A 21,368-nucleotide genomic window follows, 5' to 3' on the forward strand; every position below is an offset into this window, starting at 1 on the left:
AATCTCAAAACCAGAGATGATGACCCAACAAATGCTAGCAAATTTGAGCACATGGGCAGCCAGTGCTGCAATATAAATATGGCCATTAATTGCTATTGGAGTACTCCTAGTTTTACTTATTGGTTATTTGTGTTATCTTCTAGTCAACAAGTAGAAACATATATCACAGAATCACAGAACTGTAGGGGTTGGAAGGGACCTCGAAAGATCATTGGCTCCAACCCCCCTGTCAAAGCAGGTTCCTCAGAGCAGGCTGCCCAGGTAGGCGTCCAGACAGGCCTTGAATATCTCCAGAGAAGGAGACTCCACAACGTCCCTAGGCAGCCTGTTCCAATGCTCCATCACCCTCACCATGAAGAAGTTATTTTGCATGTCAGTGCAGAACTTCCTGTGTTCTAACTTGCAGCCATTGCCACTTGTCCTATCCCCACAAACCACTGAGAAGAGGTTGGCTACATCCTTCTGTCCCCCACCCCTCAGATATTTATATACACTGAGGAGATCCCCTCTCAGTCTTCTCTTCTCCATGCTGAACAGACCCAGGTCTCTCAGCCTTTCTTCATAGGGAAGATGCTCCAGGCCCCATATCATCTTTGTGGCCCTCCACTGGACTCTTTCCAGGAGAAATATATGTCAGAGTACATTTATAGTTCTTTATCAATATATTTTTGACACACTCGAGATTTCCATATAATAACAAATAATGCTTAATAATAGAAGAAGAAAAAAACTTCTGTCTCTTGCCTGTTCTCCATAAGAAATCCAAAAGACGTCAGGGACAGAATGATAAAGCAAATTCTCAGCAGAATAGTTCCCTGTGATAACACCTTAAAAAAAAAAAAAAAAAAAGTAGAAAAATATTAGTTTAGACTAATTTGCTAAAGAGAAACTGAACCTAATAGAACAGCAGTTTCAGCTTCCTCACTCAGTGATGTTAATGTCCACTGACTCACTTTTGAGGTAATTTGTTTTATTTTACAAAGATTTTCAGTAACCACCTTTATAGTTGCCACTATGTCCAAAATAATAAATTTATATCCTTCTGTACTATGTGTTTTCCTGAAGTTATTTAATTCTCTTATGCCTTTGTCCAAGAGAAAACAATCATATCTCTAAGTTAAAACCACCTCAGCCCTCTTCTTTTTCTTCATCTTACATTACCGTCTTTACAATTGCTACCTATGAATCCCAATGAATACAAAACAAACAAACAAACATACACAAAAAAAAATGGTGAGACTAAGAATTCAAATGATGTGACAACATAACCATATTTTAACAAGAAACAACACTGATATTACAAGAAACAACATTGTTATTGTCCCTTCATGAAAACTCAACACTTGTTTCCCAGTTCAGCAAAACTCTTCAGTTCATACCATTGACTTTAATCAGACTTAAAACTTTTAAACTTTAACATGTGTGTTATCATTTGGACAAACAGCAGCATGAGGATTTATGTCTTTAACATTTACATCTAAGTTATTTTGAAAAGCCTTTTTTTTTTTTTTTTTCACTGAAGCAACAACAACAATACAGAACTAGTAGATTTTGCTGAGTTATATATACTATATACTAGAATCCTTTATATACTAGAATCCTTTCTAGTTTGAATAGCAATAAATTTTACGAACAACATCTTGTACTTCAAGATTACAGGAATTGAAAAAATAAAAATCTGTGAATGTCTGCCTTAATTTCAATAAACTCCACTCTGTGACAAGCCCACTTTCCTTCAGTGGTGGCCCCTACCTTTAAAGTATCTAAAGTATCTGTGAGTGTGGGAGGCCACAGGAGAATAATCTCAAGTTTTACAGCTGTGTGAACTTACAGTGCCCATGTTTGCAAAAAACATCAAACCATACACTCTAGCTGGGTAGGGTTCTGTTTAAAAGAAGAATCACAAGCACCTACTTGGATATCCTTAACAAATGGTAACTGAACAAAGAAAACGACATCCCAGTAACATGCACACTAAACAGCAGTCTCAGTAGTTTACAAGCCAGAACACACTTCTCACAAATCACTCTATTGCACAGATTTATACAAGGATAGATCAAATTAATTACTGGATTGATCCACTGCCGTCCATTCCATCCTTCCTTATGATAAACTTACAAAATCTCAAACTGATGTATTGTAGTCTACTTAGATGAAGACTTGGAGAAAGTCTTTTCTTACACTCTTACCCTGGGCATCTGCTATTGGTCACCACAGGAGACAAGATATTGAACTACATATTGAACCGTGGGGAGACTCAATATATCACTTATGTTTTGAAATTCTTGCTTAAATCAAGAAAGCCAAAATGCTCTGATGGGTCTATACTTTTATCAACATTTTTATCGTTTGGAATACAATTTCAGATTCCCAATATAGGTTTTAAAATATGTCAGTAAAAGAATAAATTAAAGGTACTCTTTTTGAAAACTTCAGTTTCTAGAATCCAAAAATTCTACAGCTCTCCTAAGGTTAAAAGACTTTCAGTTGTCAACATGAAGCAATTTGCGTTGAAATGACAAAACTTTTGGACAGTATTTTTTTTATTATTTTTGTTATAAAATACAGCACAGACTCTATTTAAGTTTAATAAAAAGAGTAGTTCTTAAACTGATCATCTTGCCACAGTAAGTTCAACTCTCAATTCAGCTTCCTGTAAAAACTGGGTCATACAAAAATTCAAGAAGTAAAGCAAGCAAAGAAAAACATGATTTGGCACAGGCATAAGGGAACTCACCCATAAATTTTGTAGAAATGCTTTGTTATGTTTTTCAATGATTGTTTCTTGTCAGATAAAAGAATTTGCCAGGCAACTGGGACTGGAATTCAAGATTTTTTCCTCTTTAGAGATTGTCCTCACTTTTCAGTTGTAGAATTGCACCTTTTTTAAAAACTAGTCCTGGCCAGCTGTGTCTGATTTTGCTTTGTGTTTCCAGTGCAATGCACTGGCTTCTACAGACTGTCTTAAAAATGTCCCTAGACTGATAGAGCATTGTTCCGAGGAAAGGAACATAAAGCCTTAGGTAACAAGAAAACTGAATATCAAATACGAATTTTGAGGATGCCATGTAATTTTTGAAGAGTTCATGTAGTTGCTACTTTACAATATATGCTTAAAGTCACACTTTGCAGAAAAGGAATGATCTCTACAATGATTTTGAAAAAAATAAATGTTAATGTTTGTCTTCAGGGAAGGACCCAACAGCACCTGTTGTGAATGAATACGAGTGTCTCCAAGTTCCAGTTTTAAAAATCTGTATATTTTCACACTTTTCTGACCTTCCACTGTTTCTGAGTTGGCCAGCATTAGACAAACAGCTAAGTCCTAGGCATCTGGGTTTCCTTATTATTCCAATTTCAGAAAACTGAGGAGCTGATTAAGTCTACCTTTCTTTATGTAACTGGAGTGCCTAAAACCATATTATTAATTTAAGCTTCCTCTGTACTCAGTGGGAGACTGCATTTACTGAATGATTGTTTCTTGCCATTAGCTAGAAATTAAGTATAGAGGTGAAAGTAGGTATAGCAGGCTAAACTCTCCTAGATTGAGTCTTGCATTTGAGTGGGTGATAGAAACACTTCTCCAAAACAGACACATTGTGGGCATATTTTTCCTGGTGTTTTCTCTCATAACTTCTTTTTTTTTTTTTTTTTTCCCTAAAAGATATTTTAGTTTCCATTTCTAAAAAAGTAAGAAAACGAATAACAAAAACACAAAAGAGACTCTCAGAATTAACATCTTTTCAGGAAACAATAAATATTTTTATTATTCATTTTTGATGGATTTGTATTCATTTTTGATGGATCTTGATAAGCTTGATAACATTGACACTGTAATATAGTAATTCAGATTGCAGCTTTCTCTCCACAATGAAATAAAGGAGAGAATTCAAGAATTTGGACCATGAACATGCAAACTAAATTTACTCAAACAGTCTCTCTAACACGTGAAAAACTACAGCTTGAAGTTATCATTTGACTCACCAAATTTACCAAATCACAGAAGAAAAAAATATACAGATTAAAAAATTGAGACAAAATGAAAAATTCAAAATTAAGTTTTAAACATGGATTAATTTCCATGATTAATTAATTTCTCAGTGTCTGGGAAAAAAAAAAAAAAAAAGGAACAGAAATACATTTTAATGTATTAGAAGCAGAATAGCAGAAGAAATTTAATGTAATAGAAGCAGAAAAAACAACTGAAATAATCTCATGATTTAGGAAAATAAAATTCACATATAAACAACCTTTTATCTTTTAGGTTAAAATGCTATGTGAGGTTCTTTGATTATTTTGAGCTACCAGAGCCAGGTACAATCACATTACATGGATTCTCTTTTTGAGGTCAATTTCTGTTTGTCTTCCTTTTCAGACACTCACTTCAGAACCACAAGATTTTGAAGAGTAGCCTTTTATAAATTTTCTTATGGGTCTATACCATCTGTGTCTCAGAATGTGAAAGACTGAAGGAATCTAAATTGCAACCTGCAGTTATTTGCAATCTCATCAAACTCACACAAATGCATAGCAATGTAAAATCTTAGTACTGTGATTCAGCCTTTGACTTCCTAAGTCCTTTGCCTTCTGAAGGCTGGAGCCTTACTGGGAACTGTGAAGGTAGAAGGTGTAAGTTACTCTTCACTATAGATACATGTATCATATTCACATGCAAGAAAAAAAAAAAAAAGTGTGAAATGTTTGTTCATTTGTGTCCTAGTCAAGGACTACCAAGAAATTTGTGGTGAAATACACCACAATGCCATTTGGGAGTAGGAAGAGTAGGTAAATTGTGGCAAATACAGAAAAGCTATCTGGAAACAACTGCAGTTTTGTGAGTTGGGGTTGAGTTCAAAAATCTCCATGAATCTTCTCCCAGCATATCACTATCCATCTTTTTTGGCTAACAGGCAAGATTCTTAAACTATTAACAACCAACTCATGTTTAAAATAACTAAATAAAATAATAGAGATGAGATGAGATGAGATGAGATGAGATGAGATGAGATGAGATGAGATGAGATGAGATGAGATGAGATGAGATGAGATGAGATAAGATAGTGTTATAATGACACTTCTTCATACTCAAGAGTTTTGGAGATGTATTTGAATTTGGTTCTTCAGTTGGCTCTACGCCAATGATGACCCTAGAAAGCAGATCTGGCAGCATTTTCAGCAATAGATATCTTGCCATCTAGTCTGCAGATTTACCCGTTGGAGAAAGAGAACTGCCATCACCTGAAGGATTTTTTACCAAAACACAGACATTTTGTGCAAGTTTGCAAACAGCAAACCAATCATGTGGCGTAAATATCTATTTATGTTTGCTTTCCTAACTTGCTCTTTACAGTTCCAGTGATATAGTTACATACTGTCTCAATTCTCATATTTATTTTCAAATTTGTATCACCCTATGAACTGGATGCTGGCAGCTGAGACATCCATTTTCTAGGCATCACTCTACCAAAATCAACATTAGTCAGTGGATTATATCACTAAACTAAACATCTTATAATAAATCTACACGCTGCAAGTTGTACTGAGAAAAGAATGTGCTTTTTACACCTTTGTTAGTACTAGCATTTTCAACCCACTTAAACATTATTTGAATGGATATATACATAAAATAAATGAATATTTATATACTGGAGTATTTGCATAAACAGAGAAGCCTGTTGTACCACAGCAGGTTCCCCAGTTATGAGTCAGCCACAACTTTACAATGTGGTTATTGGCTGTAATCAAACAGAAAAAAATATTTTTGTTGGATTTTTATTCCATTGAAAGCTCGAAAAAATATTTTGGAGCCTTAAAAAAGAAGAAGAGTTATAGAAGTTTGGGAAGAAGTTTACATTGCTTGAAACTGACAGATTATCACAGCGTATATATAAATAGAGAGAGAGAAAAAAAATAAATCTGTTTAACCAAGGAAATATGCCAGTCCAAATGTGCATTTAGATGTAAATTGAAAGATTCCAAAATGACTTTTATATTTCAAAGGACTCAGATTGTTATTCCTACTGAAGAATAAATAACATTAATTTAATAAATTATTTAATTAATAACATTTAACAATAAATGTTATTAATGTCGTTAATATTATTATTAATAATTTAATTAATTAATTAATATATTATTATTGACTGTTAATAATAATAAATTAAATTATTTAATAATTTTCTCAGCCTGTTGTCTTCAGGGGTTCAACAGAAAAAGATGTCAGGGCATTTCATAATTTAGCAGATGCCCTGCTGTCATATCACAGAATCACAGAATCATCTAGGTTGAAAGAGACCTCCAAGATCATCTAGTCCGACCTCTGACCTAACACTAACAACTCCTCCACTAATCAGATACTTTCAACATTGAAATGATGCGTGTTAATACAATGCTATGGAACTTGTGTTCTTAGGTGTCTTTGTATGCATTTTATTTTAACTGAGAATTCCTTAAAAAAATTGAATTCTTAGCAATATTACTTACATGATGCTTGGTCATGTCCTATTGATTGGATATATTAATTTTGTTCTCAACTTTCAAGAGACCTATCTTATCACTTACTAGTTTTTGTCTAATTGAAACTGCTCTCATATTCATAGCTTTATAATCACAGTAAATGTTATAGTATCTATCAACAATAAAAAAAGACACTGCAAAAAGTGTTTAAGGTATACTTCACTTTGATTTATGTGATACATACCGTCCTGGAGCTATGAGACTTTTGCTTTGAATGTACTGCAGTTTTACACTCCTAGCACTCTCTCTGGGACTGATCCAAATCCCATTATTTCAATGAGCTTTGGATCAGATCTAGATGTGCAGAGCTCAGAAGTATTTTTTTATTCTCTGGATGTAGTACAGATTGCTATATAGAAAATAAACACTGTATATGCTCTCCTGTGGAAAATATATATTTGTTCTTTCTTGTTTTGCTCTTTTTCTGTTAAAAATGTAGGTCATTCAGACTACAGGTATACAGTTGCTCTTTGCGTATAGAGAAACTTAACACTTCTACAGGGCGTGAGACCAAACACTGAGCAACTGTAATCACTTGAGAAATGTAATAGCTGTGTGCTGCATCTTATGGCTATTATGAAATGGAACTTATACCTAAAAATGAGGAAAACAGTTAGCTTTCTCCATTTATGGAGCTATGCCACAGTTATGACATAATTCATAGCCAGACAGAAAGTTCCAGTTGTATCCATAGACATTTCATAATTCAGTGTAGTGGAAAACTGATATTGAAGAATGATTTTTGCCAAGTTATTCATACACAAGCTTCCTTCTCATGACAGCTTCCTCACTGTACTCTAGAGCAATGCTGGAACTCTGCCTTGGGACCAGCACTTTTCTACACCCACGCCAATGGTTTATGTCCTGAGATGAGGTGCTTCCAGTCCCCTGTGCTCTCCTTATCCTTACTGCCTTATTTCCCCACAGTTTTCTGCAGAGAATTTTCTCGTTGTTTTGCTACAATAAGTTTATACATGGTGGATGTATACTTTTCCTCTCTGTGATTGCAAGAATTTAATGATCAGCTGGGCTTCGGGTGCATTTTTCAACTTCCCTTATTACCATTCTTAAACAGCTGCAGTTATCAGCAGAGAAATAATCTGGACCATCCATTTTTCCTTGTCAGACCACAAAAAATACAAAAGGAGAAAAGAAAAATTATGAAAAAACTTGTGAACAGACTCCTTAGTTCTTGCCATTAAAAGCAGTTTCAACAAAGTAAACAAACAAGTAAACAACAAAACGCTTGATTTGATCCCTAGAAAAACATGACTTGCTGATCATATGCAGGACTCTAGAAGCATATCCTGAAAATCTTGCAAAGGCTTTTCTCGATTTATTTTCTCGATTTATTTACTGGAATTAAGTGTATACCCTTTTTATTTGGGAGGTATTAATGCTCACCTTTGGTTAATTTCCTGTCTTCAGAAATTTCTCAGAATAAACTAAACTTCAGATGGTTTAGTAATCTTTAAATTCCTTGCAGTTGTGGTGTGACCTTTTATAGAGATGAACATGATGTGTAGAATATTTTAATGTTAATCAGAAGAGAGTTCCTGAGTTAGCTTTTGTATCTTGTTAGCTTTCAGAATGCTACATAAAATGCTTTTTAAACATTTCTCAAAACCAGTATTGTTCTACTGCTTTGATGTGCTACTCAGAACACATCAATACAAAACAAATAAACAATTAAGCAAATAAATAAATAAATAAATAAATAAGTGGCCTGCTGCCATGTCTTCCATTATTGCACACAAAGACCCTTTTCACTGCCCTTCTTGCAATGGGATGTAAGCATTTCTGAGGCAGAAACTTCAACATTCAGACAAGACTTCTGAAAACTTCGCAATACTTTGGAATCCTTTGAACATGTTTAGACATGCAAAATAGACTTATTTCCAGAAATCCACCACTTGGACAGATTCAGACATGTCATTCAAGGCATCAGGGCACAGCAAGAGGAGCTGCTCCCCACACAAGTGGCATAGTGGCCAGCAGCAGTCCAGTGGGCTGGGCTATGGAGCCAAGGAAAAGGTCACAATCCAGCAAGGTAGGTAGGGGACAGTAATTGCCATTGGCCAGGGGCCAGAGATTAGTGGGAAAGCAAGCAGGGATGAGGCAGGTCCATGGTCTGGCAGAGGCTGACGACCCCAGGGGGCCCTCAATGCCTTGGCTGCTGGCCTGTTGCAATGTCTGTGACACAAACGACAAAAAGACCGCTACTTAACCAAGGAGGAATTGGAAAGAATATAAGAAGGGCAAACGACATTTTATTAAATGCTTGACTTTGTGGTGGTTTTGGTAGGCTTTTGACTGATTTCAGGGATACTAGGTTTATGCATTCAAATTATGCTAGTTAACTAAAAAAAAATCCCTTTACTAAAGTAGAAAGAGTTTTCAAGGAAGAAAGAATGAAAAGGTAGTTGGAAAGGTGTGTTAATATCTCACTTCTTGTAGGTGGAGAAGGCCTTCAGAGACCACACATAGGGTAACCGTGTTGTGTTACTAGAGAGATCCTGTCATCCCAAACCCATGCTGGGAAATATCTCCCTCTCTCTGCACTTCTGTCAATGCTGTTGCACATTCAATACTGGAAGAGCAATTTGCCCCAAGGCAGTGGTCCACTAACTCTGAACTCATGCTGAAGATTCCTACCTGCAAGCACCACAAGACCTTTACAATCCTCCTTCTAAAGCTTGGACAATATTGGAATCCATAAATTTGACCAACTTTGATATCTTAAGACCTATATAGCTTCAAGTCTGAGATACATGTATGTTCTTCCTTGCATGAGGTCCTAAAACCTGAAGCAGAAACATACTTTTTCTACAGAACATTTATTATTTTTAATTGAATTGCTTAACTTAAGCACATGCATCTGTAAATGGTTAATAAAGTTATTAAATATTTTAATTAACATGTTAATGCATATTATTATATATTTAGTAATTTTTATTGGACTTTTTACAGAATTTATGTTTATAATAGTTAATATACATGTATGATACAGGCCTTAGAGTTTCTTTATTAGAGGACTTAGATTATGCTTTATTATTTAAATATGAGACATATGTCATGAGACATATTACTGTCAGCATGAAATGGTATTACTCAAAGATATGAATTATTTACAGATATGAATTACTTACAGTCACAGTAGCAAGGAGGTCAATATACAGCTCCATTATCACTGCAAAATGCATTACTGCATAGCAATTAAGGTAAGCTGGTACTCTTGGGTTGAATGGAACTTCTTTTCCAGTGACCTGTATAAAGCAAAGCAGATCATGATGAAGAAAAGCCTTCATCATTGACACAATCCAGTCTGATATTCTTTAGTATTCTTTATAATTACAAACACAAAAGGGTTAAGGGGCATAGATAATTGCCCAGAGATAATCTACCTTCAAATTTATGTAATACCTAGCATGCAACAGAATTTAAATATGTGTGCGTGTATGTTCACAGCAGAAAGAAAAAGATAAATTATCTTACTCCGTAGAACTATTTTGGAAATCTCTTTAGGAAATGAATAATGAAAAGATAAACTAGAAGATATGTTTTTTCCTTAAAATAAAATAATAATAGTAGTAGTAGTAATAATAAAAAGTAAAACATTAATTTCCTTCATTTTCTTTTCCCATTTCATCTTCCCTTATGCCTTATCACTGATAATTTGCTAATTTAAAATAGCATGTGTAGAGTTTTTAACATTGATCCACTAGCATTAAGAGGTCCAAGAAAATTACACAAAACTGAGAGCCTCTGCATGTTATATTTACCACTGGGATTTCCTCAGGAAGGCCAAGTCTAGGTTTGCCTGGTCCCCAGCCTGGCCCTTTGAATAAGACAGAAAGCTTATTGCAAAATCCAGGTGTGGCCCAAAATGTGTTCCAAATATGAGCCAAGGGACGTAACTGAAAAAAAAGAGCAAGTGATTTTTCATTGTTAGTAAAATAAAATTTAGTAAAATGTTATATTTTACTCATTCTTAGCTTTCAAATAAAAAGTTTTGAAAGTCTGTAAAGAGAATAAATTAAAAAAGAAAAGTTCAGAAAACCTGACTGAAATAGGCAGGAGCTGTATCAGGCCCTTGGTTCACAGATGACTTCTGCTCAGAGGAAAATTTCACTTTCTTGTAAGCAATACATTGTATTTAATGGCATTTTTTATAGCTCTATTTATGGTGGTTTTAAAGTAGAATTTTGTTACTGGGACATATATGATGTCCCAGTAGTATGAGAGTATATATGATATACTCTCGATTCCTAAATTCCTTAGATTTTGTCTGGATCATATATAATTGCACAGACTGTGGCCATCCTTCCAGCTTCCATCCCAGACACCACTTTGGGTAGAATCTCATTCACTAAGATACCTCATGGGGTATGAAAAGTCCCCATGAAGAAAATTGGGACTTATTTATTCCTCAGTCCCTGAGGTTTTTATGGAGAATTTTTACCCAGCTGAAGAGGAGCCTGGACCAAGAAATCCACCAAGAAACATCATACTAAGATTTTTTTTTCTTCATTTTTAAACTGCATTCAAACTGTGTTACAGCTTTTGTTGAAACCATGATATATAATCCTGTCAACACAAATCATTCTGTAGTATCTTGAAGAGGAAATATTCCATACAGATAAAAACAGATAGTAAAGATATCACACCATGGGACTATTTATGAAATAGTAGTATTTAGAGAAGACATAAACAACAGACTTTTTTTTTTATTTTCCATCTGTGCTTCTCTGCATATTCCTTTGTGCATGGCAAAATGGACATCATTCAGTGGGTAAATCACAGACCTGTTACATCTCCCTCATAATTAGTTAATAATTTTACAGTATTGTACTTCAATTATGGCTCTACGTGATCTATATATGTTCAATGCAGCAAGTGGAAATATTTGGTTTTTGTAATGAAATAATTACAATTAATAAATGAAGATAGATTAACTGACTTGTGCAGCAATGCAGAGTTAACCTCAATTGTGCCTAAGAGAGTTTTTTTGAACATCAGTGGCTGTTGAAAATACCAGTCAGTGATACAAAGTGATACAAACTGCACCTGGAGCAGAATGGGTTCAAATGAATTTACTGGATGTGTTAAGCCATATACAACTTTAGCATCTTCTGCTTCAAATGTTCCTGAAAAAAAAAAAAAAAAAAAAAAGAGCAACAATCAAATTAAAAGTATACTTATTTTTGTTTGACAAACTAACTAAAGATAAGGAAGAACATTTTTGTTTGTTTGTTTTACCTACCAAATATCCTGTCCCAGATAATGAGTGTGCCACCATAATTTTTGTCAATGCAGTAAGGATTTCTGCCTGTAATGAAAATCATTGGCAAGTCATTCCATATATAAGAATATGTGTGACTGAAATATGGATGGAAATCTTAGCATCGACTTCTAGTCTAGTTTTAAGTTGTAGTAGGTTAGCTACCTTTTATGTGTCTATAAAATGTCTTTTTTTTCTTATTAGGCATGTAATCTCTTTCTACTCAGATTCAAATACACAGATCAAATGTGTCATATCCCAAATTTCTGTGAAATAAATAGATTTATTTGGAAAGTAAATTTAGCTAAAATATATATTTAGAAAAGGAAAATTGAAGAGCAAACAAAAAAATCACCTCATCAATTTATACCTAAGCATTTATACCTAAGCAAATATATACCAGATATATTTATGCACAATCATCTCATTAATGGCTTTCGTCTGTCCATGTTCTATGTCATGTGTCTGATCCTGTCTTTATTATTAAATTCAGGATGATCCTTTTTTGCTAGAGAATGCATTTGTATATGAGCCATCCTACCAAAAGAAAACCCTCACTGCTTACACTGCTTAAATACCCCCAACTTTGTGGAGTTTGTTTGGAACAACTGTACAACACTTGATCAGCTCTGGAGTGATTCTGCTCAACTCTGATCGGGATCAGGCTCAGAGGATTAGTCTGGATTTACAGCAGAGCAAACAAGAGCAGAGTGTCTCCCTCCAGGATTACCAGTACTTGTGCAAATTTTAAGGATTAGACACTTACAGCACCACAGTCTTTTTAAAAAGTCTACAGTGCCATAAACACTTTACATGGAGGATATAATAAATATTAATAACATCCTCTGTACATATGACTGCATTTGAGTCTGTTTCAAATTATTTTACTCTTCCATGCTACTATTACATTTCTCCTTGTTATCTATGCACACTGAATGAGCTAATGGCATCTATGAAACCCACTCTTATTCCGCAGCTATGTTCATGGCATTTTTATGATGCATTGGAATTTTTAATCAAATTTAGGTGTTTAGTACTGTGTTTAATGGTTCTGAATATTGATGGAAAGTCATATCAGCTGTCATGTACAAGTGTGAAGTGATATTTTTAAAAAATTCAGACAGTTGGAACTAAATTCCACTAAAACATTAAACAGCTCTACTTCAAAAAGAAAAACATATTTTTGCATATTTAGTGTTTGAATTTGAATGCAAGAGCATCTGTTATTCATCAACAAGATGATCATGTTTTAGCAGTCAGAGAAGTTGAGATATTTTTCACACAGAATCACAGAATCACAGAATTTTCTAGGTTGGAAGAGACCTCAAGGTCATCGAGTCCAACCTCCAACCTATTTTTCTATCATTCCTCATATTTGCAAGTGTTTAACTACTTTGTTCAAAATCTTCAAATTATCTCATGTTACCTAGGCTTAATTCCTGCTTAGTAATTTATCTCAAATGTAAAAAACACTTACCATGATGAACTCTGTGATGACTGGGAGTGTTAAGAATCCACTCCAAAGGACCAATATTGGTGATAACCTGGAAAACAATTAATGTTTATATAAGTTTGAAAATACTGTATAAAATCAATAGGAAAGAGGGAAAAGAGGAGGATGAAAGGCGTATAGAAGATGTTTATCTTCGGGAGACTTGCCTCAGAAGAATGCAAATTTTTTGCCTCAACCTTTTCACTGTGTGAGCTAGAAGAATTTTCAGCAACAAAAAAAGTGAAATCTAGTTAAATAAAAGTTAAAATATATACATATTTTCTTGATCAAACATCATATTTTCTTTTTATATTTTATTATTAGTTCATGATTCTACACAAATCACTTCACTCACAATATTTATCTATATCCATTGGCACTGCTCAAGATCCAGTGTAACTGTTTAAGATGTGAACACTCTGCCTCACAAAATGGCTGGAACTGACCCAGAAACAACCACTTCTTCTTCCTTCAGTACCTTTGATTACTTGTCAGTAGCTTTCCTTTACCCGAGCAGAAGCAGCACAACAAACCTCATTAGGGAACTGATACTTTTTTTTTTTTTTTTTTTTTTTTAATTAGTTTAACTGGATCAGTTCCTGAATCTGATCCAATATATGATCACAAATACTCACATGAGCTAGAGGCGTAAGAAGCAGCGGCAACTGAGACCAGTATAAATTCATAGTGAACCTGCAAGCTAAGTCAGTGATTCAACAGACAGAAATCCAGCCTTGATCCTTTTAGACCAGAAAACATCGATTGCCATAAACTCACTCTAATGATTCAAGCATTGTCATAAAATGCTGATGAGTTAAGTTTGTATGAGCAGGGTTTTGTGCTAAAAGGTATTTGCCTGTATTATGGAGCCAGAGGTAAGCTAGCATTAACTTCAAATCTTTTGCTTTGGTTAGCTCAATAGAAGTGTGTGGATAACCAGACATAGCCACTATTCCTTAATCCAAAACACAGAACCATCAGTCAAAAATAGATGCAATCACTGGATGAGTAAAATGTGTTTGTGGTCAGAATATATCACAAAATGGTATCTATTTGCCACGTCTGGTTATGACCATAACGTCTTACAGTTAAAAGAGAAATAAAATAAAATAAAATAAAATAAAATAAAATAAAATAAAATAAAATAAAATAAAATAAAATAAAATAATAAAATACTTACATACCTTAGGAAACAAAGCAGAACCTACCACTTAATAAATAATAATTATAAATTTAATACTCATTCTGTAGAAATGAGTGATCTGTAATACATAAATAGAGATAATATTGGCAGGTAACACATTAAGTAGATAGGCAGCCACTCATTACTCGTGAGAGTAGGCCTGTTCTTTTAAATAACTAAAAATACAAAGATTTTATTCATATAAAATTTACTGATAAAAGTTCTAAAAGATACCAGTTCCATTTCTGTCTACTTTCAGTTCCACTTGTGCAAGTGAAAATAGATCTGAACTCAAAAAGTAGACACAGGACATTTCATCACATGAATTTAAATCTTTGTGAATAAAGCAAATATAATAATTAAATTAATAAACAATTTTGTTTATATTTGTCTTTCATAACATAAAAGTAACTTCTAATTATCAGGTTAAGCAGAACATTTCTGTAAAGAAAGGAGTATAGAAATGAGAAGATTCTTCAGACAGAGAGAACTGTAACATCTGGAGCATCTGTCTCAAAATCCTGCACACATTGGCTGGAAAAGCAGAACACTGGGACAAGTTTGTTTTGTTTTGTTTTAATCAGAAGCCAAGGACAACATAAATAAGGCCATTTTTATTTCTCAGTACTCCCTCAAAATAAGTTCAAGCTTTAAAAGACCACATAAAGGTGAGAAACAATTCATCATTCATGCTAGCTTAATTTTCCTCCTCTCTCAAGCAGAAAATCCCACTGTTTTAAAGTATGTGAGATGTAACCACTAAATTAATTTAATGAGATGAATGTCTTAGAATGAACTACAGTCCAACACCTAAGAGAACGAGGATTTATCTCTAAGACTACACCTAACTTTGACCTACTTGGTTTCAGTATATTTTTAGCTAAATATTTAAACAATGTTTGCTTGGTAAAAATAAACTAAATCTGTGCCAGGAGTGCAGAGAATCACTAAGAGATAGCAGTCTTCACTTTTAGCCTACAGGTAAATTATAATAAAATTTCCTTGAAGTATTCAATATCCACCTGATTAATTTCGTATTTTAAAATTAAAAGTCATTCTTTTGAAAATCCATATAATACTTAGGTATGATAAAGTTAAACTTTACATTTTGAGCTTCCCTGAGGATCTCAGGAGTTTTAGTACAATTTTAAATGAATACTTCTGGCTAATCCTAGAGAAAGCATTTTCTTTGGAAAATGAAATGTATCTCATCCACTTAAAAGTGAAGAGCCCACCATACAGTCTTTTCTGGGGGTGGTGACAATTTTAAGTCTCCTGAAACATCTTCCCTTCAGCATCATGAGTGATTGATGCCTGGGCCCACTTTGGTTCAGCAAGGTTACCTCCATTAAGCGACATATTAGCCACATGGTGATAGAAATATTGCCTGAGATAACAATGATGACCACATGACTTTTAAGATCAGAGGTGGCACAGTACTCTGTACCTGACCAAAAAAAGATCCAGCATGTTGAAATTAGCAATACAGAAATCAATACTTTGGCTAAAACACATCAAAAATACATTTCCACCAGGTATTTAAAACGGTACAGGATGCTATTTCTAGAAATTTTCTTTGCTATCAGTAAGTTTACTCCTACATATTTTGAACATTTCTAAAATAGAAGAAAAAAGCTGTTATAACTGAAAAACTTCTGGTTCCAAAGGGCCATAGTTCATTCCAACAAGGAGAAATATATCACCTCTGTAAAGGTGGATTTTGAAGCCTCCTACAGCACCACGATGTGAAGATCATTTTTGTTGATTTTCATTGAATTTTTCTATCTTCTACCATCTTACCACAGGTAAAAGTCGTAGAGCAGATCCTTCATCAGAGTAAATTGTGAAGGGTAGGATAATAAGACAATTTTTGCCAGGGAAGATTCTGTACTCTATGACCCTGTTATGTGAGGCTAAAAGGACTGAAATCACAGTGAAAGGACTGCTCTTTGTAGGGATTCACTCATAACAGGATTTAATGTGGTGTAACAACAGTCCACATAAAAGCTTTGTTTCAGATCATTTTACCGGAAACTAGTTTCAAAAATAAAAAAAAATATATATATTGGAAATGTCATCGCCCAATATCCCTATTGACTTTACTGCAAATCCTATTCATACTATTGCAAGAAAAAGGAGTCTACTTGTGAGTATAAAATACTCTTGTCTATATCAACATCTTAGGAAGACAGAAAAATAACTATCAATAGCCCTAGAAATTGAAGTATCTCAACTGTTGTCCAAGTATGATTTTATCAGTATTTTGACTAATATGGCTGGGGGAGGTGGAGAGAGGGGCTATGCTTGTGTTTGTCTCCTAGATACAGACACCTAGTGTTCTAAATCAAGCCCTGCCTCCAATTTTTCCTCTCAGTTAACACATCATGTGCACCTCAGCTAGTATGCCAGTGACCCACAGATGAACTGCAGCATTCCTGCAAAACTCTTTTCCTGTTTGATTTGTTTATGTTTTAACATCCCATAGCCAAAAAATAAATAAATAGAAAATAAAAAATGACAAAACCTTACAAATAGATTTGATAAAATACCTGTGAATCTGATAGGTGTCTTATGTAAATCACTCATAAAAGCCTTATAAGATCTCTACTGAAAACATATTCCTCCTTTTTCTTGGGGGAAAAAAAAAAAACAAAACAAAACAAAAAAAAAACAACAAACAGGCAACATATTCCTACATTATTGCACTGAGGTATTTCTAAACAATAAAGCAGAATTATTATGAGAACACTTGTAGCGATTCCAAGAGTAGTTTGAAAAACAAGACAGGATAAAATCTGCAGCCTTAGAAATTTTTCCACACATTACTGCATAAAAAATGTCGGAAGTCAAATCTTCATATATAATGAGATCTTCATATATAATGAGAAATATTTTTTTCTATAGTAGTGGTTCTTATATAAAGATGTTTCCTTTGTGACAGCAATCCCTAACATAAAGGAAAAGAACATTATGCGATATCTCTTGCAGCATGTAAGCGCCTCCATTTGCGGTCTCAGAGTTTGTCAGCACCAAGGGAAATCTTTATTGCCTGGTACCTGCACCACTTCAATGTAGTTCTTGTTTAAATAACGAGAAAAAATCATGACATGAAATCCAAGGGAAACTTTACATCTTGTGTAACAACTCCTCCTGTCACCACTGCAACATGAATCTTTGCTTAACTCTCTTTCAACATGAACGTTAGGAAGGAATGTCGTCTGAGTAGAGTAGGCAATGTTACAGTAAAACCACTGCTAAATAAAAACTTTTTTTTTTTTTTTAAGTATATGAAAAGCCATTTGTAGCAGAGCATGACTTTCAATATTGTAGTGTAACTGATCTCTAGGACAGGAGAAGATAAATTCATCACTTGAGCATCACTAAGGAGCACTCTGAACTTAACTTTGGGGTTTTTGCTAGACTAGTTGGTAGTGAAATAGGTATTAGAATTATTTCCTCATCAAAATCCAGATAAGATTTTTATTCTCAGTACATAAATCTATATTTCAGACAGTCTGGTGGGGAAATTTAAAAATAAGACCCTAATAACATTCCTCAATAGAGCTGCTGTGTTAATTCAGGACAACACACATATTTATACAGATGGCCCTCGTGATCATATTTGCCATGTGAAATCTCTACAGGGAAGCTAGGGAAAGGCAGAACTCCTAGGATATGTGCTCATCTGCCCAGTTTCACACTTTGAAATCTTCGGCAAACCCTGATTTATACACTGCCAACTGTTTTCCTATCTGATTAGGCAGTTTTCTACTCCAGTAAGCATGTAAAATGGATGTGTCCAAATTTCCACACTGAGGAGCGAAAAAACAATATTTAGAGTTTGGAAATAAAACAAGCTAAAGGAATCAGGCCTGTTGGGATCATAAAGAGTTTCATAGGGGGACGATTTTCTGATAAATTTGTATTTTAGGAATGGGAGGTAAAAGCCTAGTTTTAATGTATAGTCAAGTTTAGGGTATGTTTATATAATAAACACATCAACTTTAGAAATGTATTTATAATAAATTACCTTGAAGGCAGTGACTGTTGTCACTTTTCATTGGTTTATGCCTCAAACAGGTTAAGGTTTGAATCAAATTTACATCTGAGATGAGTATTTCAGCTAACACTTCCAATTGCTGGATGCAACTTTTTTGTTTGTTTGTTTGTTTTTAAATGTCTAATGAAGTGCTCTTGTAGGAAAGATGAGGATATATAAGATGTTTCAATCAGGTTGTCCACTAAAATGAAAGAAAACCATCACTAATGGGTTGTTTTAATTGCAGCATTACATATAGCAGAGCACAGAGAAAGCCACTCTTTCAGTCATATATCAAGTTAAGGATTTTAAACAAAATCCAAGAGAAGAATTGCTATACAATTTCAGTATTTTTCATCAGCTTGACAAATACATGCTGGAAATTTTGGGGGTGGGGCAGAAAGCAATAAATCATATGGCAGCCCTGAAACAAACCAAAATATATTCAAGTGCTGTTTTCACCCTTCTCTTTAAAAAGACAAAAGTATAGTCAGCATCCTACACCTTATGTTTTTAATAAATAAATGTCTTTCATATTTTCTTTTACTTTTGAAGCCATAACTGATTAAAATAGACTCTCAATAAGGACAAGCTCTGAGCAAAACCCAAGGTTAATATGTGCAAACAATGCTAAAGAGATGGAAAATTAAATATCTTTTGTTTGTTTGTTTGTACAGGACTTGATCTCTCTAACGTATGTCCATGTTATTGTGGTATTCTTTCATTATTTTATTGACTTTACTTGGTAAGTAGGTTGTTTAATTTTTTCTGCAGTATTCAAAAAGTACTGAAATAAGCTGCATCTCTAAGTAGCTCATTTTACTTTCATCTTCATAATTCTCCAGAGACACAACTGACATGAGTCATCTAAATAAAATTATTGAATATGATTTTTGGTTTTAGGGTTTCTGCAGGGACATTAATAATAATCAGACCCACTACTGCGACTCATATCTGTCTGTTGCAAGAAGAATCTTTGGTGCTAGGACCAGAAGCCAGCACTCAAACTCAAGGACTTAATAAATAGGATGACAAGTCAAGTTCCTGTTTATATTCTTGTCCCATAAACTTTTCATTTCTTGCCTCACAAGTGACCCTTCTCCAGCAATGGAAGGGAATAGTTCCCCTGCACAGATAGCTCTTGAATGAAAATGATCACGGAATGGTGAACTGCTGAATGTACTTTGCAAGCTCATTTAAATGACTTTGATATTTTTAAGTCTCTCTTTATTCTGCAGTTTAGTTAAAGAATAGTTCCCCTGCACAGATAGCTCTTGAATGAAAATGATCACGGAATGGTGAACTGCTGAATGTACTTTGCAAGCTCATTTAAATGACTTTGATATTTTTAAGTCTCTCTTTATTCTGCAGTTTAGTTAAAAGAGAAGCTAGATAAGAATAAAAAACTTATGTCAGGGCACTGCTAGATAGGCTCAGTTAAAAAAAATGTCTAAGGAGTACTTTTAAAATTTAGTTTAAATTGGGAGGTTCACCCTGGTGCTTCTAAGTTGTAAAGTTGGCATTTATCACCATTAAGGTCACAGGTGCTAAGGCAAGAACTCCAAGCCTCATGACTCTATATTTTTTATATAAACAGTGATTAAATAGTGTTCAAGTGCAGGCAACACTTGACAGGACAGGAGCACTGTGGTCTCTTGTGAATGTCTGGACTGAAGTTGTAAGATCTGCTTCTTAGAATCATGGTTGAGTTTTATTGTCTGTATCATGTACATATTCTATCTGGACCTACCAAGGCCCTGTCTTCCTTAAAGTATTTTTATCTCCCTAGTATTTATTAATGTATTTGCTTTCCTTCTTCCCACAGTAAATGCTTGACTTTCAGTTTGTGGCAGATGAACAATGATTTTCTTTATATTAATAAAAAGCAAACAAATAAATAAATAAAACAACTGTCATCTATCAGGAAAGAGACTACAACTTTCTTTTGCAAAACATTTTTTTTCTTTATGCAACTCAGTGATTGGCTCATTTCCTGTTCATTTGAGAATAGTTTAATGTATCTTCATAACAGTGAGAAAATTACAAGCCAGTAGAACATCAGATGATGTGATCTGTTTCTAGCAATCCCATATTAATCATCTGGGTCACTCTGTTATCAGATATAATCTTAAATATCAGACTAGGAGAGTGGCTGCCTATCTCACCCCTGATCAATCTCACCACTGTGGCTGCCTATCTCACCCCTGATCAATCTTTTTATGATTTTTTTTAAGATTTTTTTGCGAAAGTCTTATGAATGGCTTGTGAATTTATATTAATCCTTTGTAACCTGAATAGGACAGACGTGTGTGTTTATGATTTGAAGGGCACATCAAAGTGCAATTAGTGCACTGAATTAAGTGACTGAATTAAAGAAAATAAGATTGTTCTTTCACTAAATGAGCCCACATGTTAGCATACAGAAAATGAAAGATTTGGTTGACATGTGCTATTTTAATTAAAAATGAATTTCTAGTGAAAAATTCAAGAGACTACAATTTCACAACTATACTCAATGCATTAGATTACTGATTTTACCTTTTACTATTTAAGAACAAAGCAACAGCAACAAAAACAAACAAACAAAACAACAACAAAAATCAATCAAACAAACAAAAAAGCCAAACATGTTTATCTTGTCCAGTAAATTAAATTAGTTAATCATATTTGGTTTCCATTGTGATCCATTCGATAGCACTTCTACACCATTATTTTTTCAGAAAACTTCTACACATTAAGTTGAACTCATTACTCATGGACCTTATAGGAACTATTCACTGTACACTAAATTAGGGACAAATATACACCTTAGCAAACTTATGGCCTTGGGAATTTTTTTATTTTTTTATTTTATGTT

At 34.1% G+C, this 21,368-nt stretch overlaps 1 protein-coding gene across 1 annotated transcript in view; it reads right to left on the reverse strand.

Annotated features, from left to right (window-relative positions):
* The window catches only part of AGMO (alkylglycerol monooxygenase), a 200,138-nt gene that overhangs the window by 85,950 nt on the left and 92,820 nt on the right, over positions 1-21,368 (reverse strand). The window contains exons 6-11 of the mRNA XM_082754196.1: positions 13,275-13,341; positions 11,780-11,845; positions 11,584-11,663; positions 10,299-10,433; positions 9,666-9,782; positions 745-827 (exon numbers count right to left, since the gene is read on the reverse strand). Coding sequence (XP_082610322.1) covers positions 745-827; positions 9,666-9,782; positions 10,299-10,433; positions 11,584-11,663; positions 11,780-11,845; positions 13,275-13,341 — 548 coding nt within the window. The remainder of the gene's footprint in view (positions 1-744; positions 828-9,665; positions 9,783-10,298; positions 10,434-11,583; positions 11,664-11,779; positions 11,846-13,274; positions 13,342-21,368) is intronic.

This window comes from Aythya marila (assembly GCF_965140915.1).
Source record: "Aythya marila genome assembly, chromosome: 2".
NCBI classification, from domain to species: Eukaryota; Metazoa; Chordata; class Aves; order Anseriformes; family Anatidae; genus Aythya; species Aythya marila.